The sequence below is a fragment of the Chlorocebus sabaeus genome, chromosome 16 (assembly GCF_047675955.1).
Source record: "Chlorocebus sabaeus isolate Y175 chromosome 16, mChlSab1.0.hap1, whole genome shotgun sequence".
NCBI lineage: Eukaryota > Metazoa > Chordata > Mammalia > Primates > Cercopithecidae > Chlorocebus > Chlorocebus sabaeus.
Genome location: NC_132919.1, coordinates 4,237,750 through 4,247,787, shown reverse-complemented (window position 1 = coordinate 4,247,787; position 10,038 = coordinate 4,237,750). Strand labels below are relative to the sequence as shown.

The window sequence follows — 10,038 nt, the reverse complement described above, 5'->3', positions numbered from 1 at the left end:
AACACTTCTTTTGGCCCCTTCGCTCCCATATCCACTGCTTCAATCCAGATGCTGTATTTGACCCTCCGCGACCTCTTTGTCATGGCGTCCGCGGGGCGTCTACCAGCGGAGACCTGGGCTGGCAGCCGGGCGTCGACCTTCCCAAAATGGCGGCGACAGGGACAACTGCGCTCAGGGGGCGGGGTTCCGCCGCCGGGGGCGGGGCGGGAGGCCGAGGGGTCGGGCTAGCGGGCGGGAGGCTTCCCAAGTCGGCTGTCTCAGCGCGCCTGCGCCCAGCGGCCCTGCGCGCAGTGAGGCTGTGGCGGGGGAAGGCACCGGTGGGGCCGACGGGCGGGTTGAAGGAGGGAAGCGGGCGAGCGAAGTCCCAGTGCGCGCCGCGGCAGCTCGGGCACCCTCCCCTTCCGGGCGTGAGTCGCTGTGAAAAGAGCTGAAGCGAGCGGACTCGCACCGGCAGCGAGGCGCCGCTCCCGCCGCCTCAGCCCGGCCTCCCTCGGCTCCGGCGCTCCGGTCGCGGGGCCCGGGTTCCTCGGCACACCCCGCTCCAGCCGCCCCCAGAGCCTGTCCCCAGCCCTTCGGAAGCCCCGGCGCCAGCCCGGGCCCTCGGCGGGGAGGATGACGGAGCTGCAGTCGGCACTGCTACTGCGAAGACAGCTGGCAGGTGAGCAGGCGGGCGGCGGGGCGCCGGGCTCGGCCGCGATCGCAGACAGCCGCTGCTCGGTCCCTCTTCTCCTCCTCCCGGGCCAGCGGCCGCACGGCCGAAGGGGTCCGGGCCTGCGAGGGTGGGCACCTCGAGGCTCCGGTCCCGGCCGGGCCCAGCCGTTCTCTCCTGGCTCTTGGAGGGCATTGGGGGCGGGGACGCGACCCAGCTCCGGCCCGGGGACCGGGCCTGGCGCCCGGGGGATCGGGGAGGAGGCGGCCCCCCTCCCCCACCGTTCTGTAGGACGTTGCGGGGGAGGGGCTGTGTGCGGATCCCCAGGCCGGGGCCGCCAGCCTGGAGGGGCGGGTCCCGGGCTCAGGTGCTGCCGGGGTCGCCGGACCTTCGGGGCCGGCTGGAGCGTCCGGGCCCAGCGTGGCTGCGAGTCCCAGGCTCGGTGTCTGAGCCGCGGGGGACGAGGGCGGGCGGAAGGGACCTGCCCTGGCGGGATAGGTGAGGCGCACAAAACTTCTCCCCGGGCGGCGCTGGGTCCGCGGAGTTGGGGCCGACAACAAAAGCGCCGGCCTCGGCGGCCTCCATGCGGGCGCGCGGGTGCCGGAGACCCTGGCGGGGTGCGGAACGCCGCCTCGCCTGCCTCCGCCTGGCACGGGCTCCGGCTGCGCCGCCCGGCTGGGGGAGGGTAGGAGCGGGCCGCGGGGAGAGCCGCTCGCTGGCCGGCTCCGGGCTTTGTGCTCGCCGCGATTCCGGCTCCTGCGCAGGCCCGCAAACCCCGGAGCTGCGCCCGCAGACTCTGGCCCGGGGCGGCGGCCGGGTCGGCCTCTCCGAGGAGCCTGCGGCCCCCCTCCCCCATTGTCCCGGCCTCCGGCCGTTTGCGGCTTCCAGGTTGACTTTTTAGGGGGTTGGCTCCTACTCTGCTAGGACTGTGTGCGCAGAGCATGCGCACTGGAGACGTCCGTGTGCGGAGTGGAAGGGGGGAGGCGGGTTGGTGGCTTCACAATGCAGCCCCACGTGCTGCCAGATTTAAAGAGAAATGAACCAGCAGTTACCCCTGCTGTACAACGCCCGGCGTGTGTCATTCTCAGTTCAAGCGATCTTCCCCCTACCCACTCTACAACCAGTAGCCTCCAGCCCTCAGCAGAAGCCAAAGACTGGAGTGATGAAATCTGCCTTTGAAATACATTTACTAAGAGTTTGAGGTGTTCGTTAAATCACCTTTATAGCTTCTTAAGGAAAAGGTTGTCAGGGGTTCTTACAGATAGTATAATTGGGTTTATTATTAGACCATGAGCAAGCAGGTTTGGACAAGTATTAAAGTTCTAGGTGCTCGGGGGAGTTCGCTTCCAGTGAATGGAGAAGTTCTAATGATACTACTGGATACTCATCAAAATTATGTACTGGAAAAGCACTGAGGCCGGGCGCGGTGGCTCACGCTTGTAATCCCAGCACTTCGGGAAGCTGAGGCTGGCAGATCACCTGAAGACAGGAGTTCAAGGCCAGCCTGGCCAATGTGGCGAAACACCCGTCACTACTAAAAATACAAAAAATTATTCGGGCGTGGTGGAGGGCGCCTGTAATCCCAGCTGCTCGGGAGGCTGAGACAGGAGAATTGCTTGAACCCGGGAGGCATCGCTGCAGTGAGTTGAGATCGCCCCACTGCATTCCAGCCTGGGCAACAGAGCGAGACTCTTCAAAAAAAAAAAGAAGGGCCGGGCGCGATGGCTCATGCCTGTAATCACAGCACTTTGGGAGGCCGAGGCGGGCGGATCACTAGGTCAGGAGATTGAGATCATCCTGGCTAACATAGTGAAACCCCGTCTCTACTAAAAATACAAAAAATTAGCCTGGCGTGGTGGCGGGCGCCTGTAGTCCCAGCTACTGGGGAGGCTGAGGCAGGAGAATGGCGTGAACCCCGGAGGTGGAGTTTGCAGTGAGCCGAGATCGCTCCAATGCACTCCAGCCTGGGCGACAGAGCGAGACTCTGTCTCAAAAAAAAAAAAAACTTTATTGCATCTTTTTTTTTATTTTGAGGCAGAGTCTCACTCTATCGCCTAGGCTGGAGTGCAGTTGCGTCATCTCGGCTCACTGCAACCTCCGCCTCCTGGGTTCAAGTGATTCTCCTGCCTCAGCCTCCCGAGTAGCTGGGATTACAGGCGCACACCACCACGCCCGGCTAATTTTTTGTATTTTTGGTAGAGGCGGGTTTTTACCATGCTGGCCAGGCTGATCTCCAACTCCTGACCTGGGGATCGCCCGCCTGGGCCTCCCAAAGTGTTGGGATTACCGGCGTGAGCACCGCGCCCGTCTGCATCTTGACATTTATAAACACCTTTTCTGTATACTTTTTTGTTTGGAGGAGGGATTTAAGATTTCCCCAATTCTTTAATCAGAATAAGTTTTATGTGGTGAATTGTTTTTTTTTTTTTTGAGACGGAGTCTTGCTCTGTAGCCCGGGCTGGACTGCAGTGGCCGGATCTCAGCTCACTGCAAGCTCCGCCTCCCGGGTTTACGCCATTCTCCTGCCTCAGCCTCCGGAGTAGCTGGGACTACAGGCGCCCGCCACCTCGCCCGGCTAGTTTTTTGTATTTTTTTTTTTAGTAGAGACGGGGTTTCACCGTGTTAGCCAGGATGGTCTCGATCTCCTGACCTCGTGATCCGCCCGTCTCGGCCTCCCAAAGTGCTGGGATTACAGGCTTGAGCCACCGCGCCCGGCCTATGTGGTGAATTGTTAAACAACTTGAGGTACTAGGTATTAAAACATTGAATTCTTACATAATGGAAAACATAAACATTTAAAAGGTGTAAAAGAAGTTATGCATTACTAATAAAGTAAAATAAGACATAACAGTGTCAGCAGCAGCAATGTGTCAAAACGATTTCCTATCCGTTTTTGAACCAGCTCTAGATTTTGATGGTCACTTGGTTCCGTTCTGCCCTCTTTTTTTTTTTTTTTTGACAATGTATATGCAAATATTAATAAAACGTCCCAAAACTCTTTATTAATGATTGTCTTTCTGATGGGGCATACTAAAATACACTTTAAGATAGAGGAGAGAGCAATTTAATTTGTATTTTTTCAGGCCTCATTGTAAAGTTACTTAGCTGCAGATTTAAGTTTTCCTGCCTTGATGAGAAACAATGGGATTGTTTTTAATATGTTTTGAAAAATTTGAAGCATGTGAATTAACATGCTCAAAATGTACAAAGTAGTAGGGCAAGGCAAATGAATTTTAATTGAAATGTAAACATATAAAATTTATTGGAAAGATTTGATAACTACACAGAGTGTGAAATAAAAGCCTGTTTTATTTTATTTTTGAGACAGAGTTTTTACTTTGTTCCCCAAACTGGAGTGCAGTGGCAAGATCTTGGCTCAGGACAACTTCTGCCTCCAAGTTCAAGTGTTTCTCCTGCCTCAGCCTCCGAGTTGCTGGGATTACAGGCACCTGCCACTGTGCCTGGCCAAGTTTTGTATTTTTAGTAGAGATGGGGTTTCACCATGTTGGCCAGGCTGGTCTCGAACTCCTGACTTCAGGTGATTCACCCACCTCGGCCTCCCAAAGTGCTGGGATTACAAGTGTGAGCCACCACCACCTTTCATGGAGGTTGGAGTGCAGTGACATAATCTCAGTTCACTGCAACCTCCACCTCCCAGGTTCAAGCGATTGTCCTGCGCCATCCCCTGTTCCTCCCCACCCACACCCGCCCCCAGTAACTGAGATTACAGGTGTGTACTACCACGCCAGGCTAATTTTTGTATGAGTGGCTACATTTATTGAACCTCTAGTCTGTCAATCCTTAAGGATTTAAATTAATTACTTGGGAGAATATATGGGGTATGTTTTGTTGATAACTTAATGAAGAACCTGGTTACTTTGAGAATTGAACACAATGGTTCCTTGGGTTGTGGAGTTCCTCAGTCTTGGCGCCACTGACATTTTGGGTTGAGTCTCGTTGTGGGGCCTGTTCTGTGCGTTACAGAATGTTGAGCAGCATACGTGGCCTTCACCCACTAGATGCCAGTAGCATCCTCCCTTAGTTGTGACAACCATAGATGTCTCTATTGCCAAATGTCTCCTGAGGGACAAAATCATCCCAGGTTGAAGATTACTGAGTTAAAATGTTTCAGAAAAGACCATTATGGCTAATTGTTAAGCAAATAAAGACACCTAACGTATTCATGAAATCAGATAGGTTGTGTATTTCTCTATGGATATTATTAGACTATGACTTATTCCTTTGCAAATTCAGCCATGGCAATTCAAGTTTTGCAGTGCCTTATGTTAAACACTTAAGAAATCCCTCAGCACAAGAGATACTTTTAAAACATTTTATCTTTTGAAAAGGTATTATAAGCATTGGTTAAAAATGCAAAGAGTACAAAAAAGCATAGTCTTTTCACCCTGACCATAAGTTCTTTTCATGGAAGCAACACATCACTGACAAATGTTTTGTTTTTTTTTTTTTTTTGAGACAGTCTTGCTCTGTTGCCCAGGCTAGAGTGCAGTGGCATGATCTCGGCTAATTGCAACCTCCGCTTCCTGGGTTCAAGCGATTCTTGTGCCTCAGCCTCCCAAGTAGCTGGGATTACAGGTGCGTGCCACGATGCCCAGCTAATTTTTTGTATTTTTAGTAGAGATGGGGTTTCACCATGTTGGCCAGGCTGGTCTTGAACTCCTGATCTCAGGTGATCCACCTGCCTCGGCCCATGAAAGTGCTGGAATTACAGGCATGTGCCATCACGCCTGGCTGGCAAATGTGTCTTTTCAGGGAAGTTCTTGTATGCATGTTTATATAGGCCAACGTTACTGAGGACTAACATGTACCAGGCACTGTGCTGAGTACTTCATATATTTATTTTATTTTTATTTTTTTTTGAGATGGAGTCTCACTCTGTCACCCAGGCTGGAGTGCAGTGGTATAATCTCAGCTCACTGCAATCTCTGCCTCTTGGATTCAAGGGATTATCTTGCCTCAGCCTCCGTAGTAGCTGGGCTTACAGGTGTCCACCACCATGCCTGGCTAATTTTTGTATTTTTAGTAGAGACAGGGTTTCACCATGGTGGCCAGGTGGATCTTGAACTCCTGACCTCAGGTGATCTGCCCACCTTGGCCTTACAAAGTGGTGGGATTACAGGTGTGAGACACTGCGCCCGGCCCCTCTATTGCATATGTGTATTTTTTTTGAGACGGAGCTTCACTCTTGTTGCCCAGGCTGGCGTGCAATGGCATGAACTAGGCTCACCACAACCGCTGCCTCGCCAGGTTCAAGCGATTCTCCTTCCTCAGCCTCCTGATTAGCTGGGATTACAGGCTTGTGCCACCACGCCCGGTCAGTTTTGTATTTTTAGTAGAGACGGGGTTTTTCGATGTTGGTGAGGCTGGTTTCGAACTCCCAATCTCAGGTGATCTACCCGTCTCAACCTCCCAAAGTGCTGGGATTACAGGCGTGAGCCACTGTGCCGGGCCAGTTTTATTATATAGTTTGTTAATACACATTATATTTTGTGATACTTTCACATATAGTTGTCAAATTAGGTGCACTGATCATTATTTAATAGAGTAGATCCAGGGTGTAAAATCTGATAATCCAGTGACTATCATTGTTGCCTTTTTTTTTCTTTTTTTTTGAGAGGGAGTCTCCCTGTGTCTCCCAGACTGGAGTTCAGTGACGCAATTTCGGCTCACTGCAAGCTCCGCCTCCCGGGTTCACGCCATTGTCCTGCCTCAGCCTCCCCAGTAGCTGGGACTACAGGCGCCCACCACCGTCCCCGGCTAAGTTTTTGCATTTTTAGTAGAGACGGGGTTTCACTGTGTTAGCCAGGATAGTCTCTATCTCCTGACCTTGTGATCCGCCCACCTCAGCCTCCCAAAGTGCTGGAATTACAGGCCTGAGCCACCACGCCCTGTCCCCTGTTGTTGCCTTTTGACTTCCTTTTCTCAGGTGAAGAATGTCTGATTGCACTGTCAAGATGAGTTTCAATCCTTGCCTCTTTCGGCTTTGGGTACTTCAGTACAATTTTTTTGTTGGTGGGAGGGTATGCCAAATTATGGTAAACTGTAGTGTGGGCATTCCTTTGCTTTAAGCAAGTAAAGTATTAATTAAGCACTCTTTTAATGAGATCAGTTTGATTTAGGATAAACAATTTGGCATTTCTTAATTATTGAAATTTTTTTAGATTTAAATTTTTGTTAGAATTTAGATGACTTCTAAGGGTACGTCTAATGTTACCTTTCATTGGTTTGTAGGAAATAACTTTTCAGAGAAGGAAGTGTGGGCTTATGGAAACACTCTGGCAAGGTAAACACAGTGTAGGTTTATATGGTTAACAGCATTTCAGGTACAGAAAAGTACAAATCACAAAAAGCAAACATTCTCCGAATTCTGGTAATGAACATGATTATTATAAACAGATAAATGATAAAGAATAAAATGTAGTTCCAGGAAATAAGATATTTAAATGTTACAATAGAACATTCTAAACTTTTTCCCCTTAGTGCAAGACAGTATTGGGCTAATTTGAGTTAATCAGTTTTTTTTTGAGATGGAGTCTCGTTCTGTCGCCCAGGCTGGAGTGTAGTGGCGAGATCTTGGCTCACTGCAGCCTCTGCCTCCTGGGTTCAAGTGATTCTACTGCCTCAGCCTTCTGAGTAGCTGGGACTACAGGCGCACGCCACCACGCCTGGATTATTTTTGTGTTTTTAGTAGAGACCATGTTGGCCAGGATGGTCTCAATCTCCTCTGCCCTCCTCAGCCTCCCAAAGTGTTGGGATTACAGGCGTGAGCCACCGCGCCCGGTCTAATCAGAAGTTTTTATCAGTGCTGTTCCATTGATAGATTCTGGCCCTCAGAGAAACTTCTGGAATAAATACTCTAATGTATTGCTGTTGCTGTAGAGATGTATACCTCTTTTTATGAAGTTATGTTCTAGACTTGCAACAAGTTAATTTTTATAAGGGGAAATATTTTATTTTACCTTTTATTTAACCTTTATACCCATGTCCAGTGACTTAGAAATACTGCTACTGCTGTATCTTTGCTTTTTTTCCTTTAGCTTTTCTTATCTACTCTTCTGTTGGCTAGGGATATGTTAAAAATATAAACAAAGAATTTAAATTTTTACCTGGCAGCTGTTTGTTGTTTGCTTTAATCTTGTAAAGCAAGATTGCTTTTAAGTAAGTTTATCAAATTGGAATTTTTAAGAAACGTTCTTTATGTCAGGAGACACTGTTTTCCTTTGCTTTTGAATGTACATGCATTTTAATTACATTATCATATTCTTATGTAAGGTATATATTTTCTAGGGTTTCTATGTTAAGACAGAGTAATGCTAGGCAGAGTTCTTTTTCCTCTTTTCTTTTTTTTTTTTGATATGGAGTTTTGCTCTTGTTGCCCAGGCTGAAGTGCAGTGGCGCAATCATGGCTCACCGCAACCTCTTGCCTCCCGGGTTCAAGCGATTCTCCCACTGCAGCCTCCCGAGTAGCTGGGGTTACAGGCATGGGCCACCACACCTGGCTAATTTTGTATTTTTAGTACAGACAGGGTTTCTCCATGTTGGTCAGGCTGGCTTGAACTCCTGACCTCAGGTGATCCACCCGCCTCAGCCTCCCAAAGTGCTGGGATCACAGGCGTAGGCCACCGCATCCAGCCTATTTTTTTTGTTTTTTTTTGAGATGGAGTTCTGCTCTTGTTGCCCAGGCTGGAGTACAGTGGCGGGGCCTTGGCTCACTGCAGCCTCTGTCTCCTGGGTTCCAGTGATTCTCCTGCCTCAGCCTCTCAAGTAGCTGGGATTACAGGCACCTGCCACCACGCCCATCTAATTTTTGTATTTTTAGTAGAAAGGCGTTTCACCATGTTGGCCCAGCTGGTCTCGAACCCCTGACCTCAGGTGATCCACCTGCCTCAGCCTCCTAAAGTGCTTGGATTACAGGCGTGAGCCATGGTGCCCAGCGTATAGACTATTCTTTTTTTTTTTTTTTTTTTTCTGAGATGGGGTTTTACTCGGTCATCAGGCTGGAGTGCAGTGGTGGATTTGGCTCACTGCAACCTCTGCCTTTCGGGTTCAAGCGATTCTCCTGCCTCAGCCTCCCGAGTAGGTGGGACTACAGGCGCGCACCACCACACCCAGCTAATTTTTTTTCTTTTTCTTTTTTTTTTTTTTTGTATTTTTAGTAGAGTTGGGGTTTCACCATGTTGGCCAGGATGGTCTCGATCTCTTGACCTCGTGATCCACCTGCCTCGGCCTCCCAAAGTGCTGGGATTACAGGTGTGAGCCACCGCGCCTGGCCTAGACTATTCTTTAGAACAGCTTCAGGTTCTCAGTGAGACTGAGTAGAAGGTACAGAGATTTTCCAAATACTTCCTGCCCCCACTCAAGCATAGCTTCCCTCATTGTCAACATCACACAGCAGAATGTTACAAATGATGAACCTACTTTGGGTAGTTCTATCTTTAATTTTTTGAGGAATTTCCAAACTTTTTCATAGGCCTTGCACCATTTTACAATCCCATCAGTAGGTAAAAGTAAGGTTCCAATTTTTCCACATCTTTGCCAACACTTATTTTTTTTTTTGATAAAAGTCATCCAAATAGGTGTAAGATGAAATCTCATTGTGTGGTTTTTGTTTTGTTTTTTGGTTTTCGTGAAACAGGGTCTTATTCTGTTGCCCAGGCTGGAGTGCAGTGCTGCGATCTCAGCTCACTGCAGCCTCGAACTCCTGGGCTCCAGCAGTCCTCCCACTTCAGACTCCTGAGTAGCTGGGACTATAGGCACATGCCACCACACCAGGCTAATTTTTGTATTTTGTTTTGTAGAGATGGAATTTCAACCATGTTATCCAGGCTGGTTTCGAACTCGAGTTGAGGCCATCTGCCTGCCTCTGCCTCCCAGAGTGCTGGGATTACAGGTGTGAGCCACCACACCTGGCCCTCATTGTGGTTTTGATTTGCATTCCTCCAATGGTTACAAAGTTGTGCGTCTTTTTACATGCTTTTGGCCATTTGTTTGTCATTTTTGGAGAAACGTCTATTTAAAGTCTTGCCATTTAAACAGTCAGGTTATTTGGCTTTTTCTTTGCAGAGTGGTAGGGGTTCTTTTTGGGTATTTCTTTTTGGGTATTATTTTAGCTATTAACCCCAATAGATACATGATCTGCAAATATGAACTCCCATTCGGTAGGTTGCCTTTTCACTCTGTCGATCGTATCCCGTGATGCACGACCGTTTTAAGTTTGGTGTAGTCTAGTTTGTCTATTTGCTATTGTTGCCTGTGCTTTTGGTGTTATATCCAAGAAATCACTGCTAAGTGCAGTGTTACGAAGCTCTTCTCTTACGTTTTCTTCTGGGAGTTACAGTTTTAGGTTTTATATTTAGGTCTTTTTTTTT

The 10,038-nt window shown here is 49.2% G+C and overlaps 1 protein-coding gene across 2 annotated transcripts in view; it reads left to right on the top strand.

The window, feature by feature from the left end:
* The first annotated feature begins 253 nt into the window (after nucleotides 1-253).
* UBE2G1 (ubiquitin conjugating enzyme E2 G1) overlaps nucleotides 254-10,038 on the top strand; it is a 102,047-nt gene continuing 92,262 nt past the window's right edge. Inside the window, exon 1 of one of the 2 annotated variants that reach the window (XM_008009911.3) lies at nucleotides 254-658. In XM_008009911.3, the coding sequence (XP_008008102.1) occupies nucleotides 613-658 (46 nt within the window). In that variant the 5' untranslated portion in view covers nucleotides 254-612. The remainder of the gene's footprint in view (nucleotides 659-10,038) is intronic. The other variant, XM_073004600.1, reaches the window with a different exon arrangement.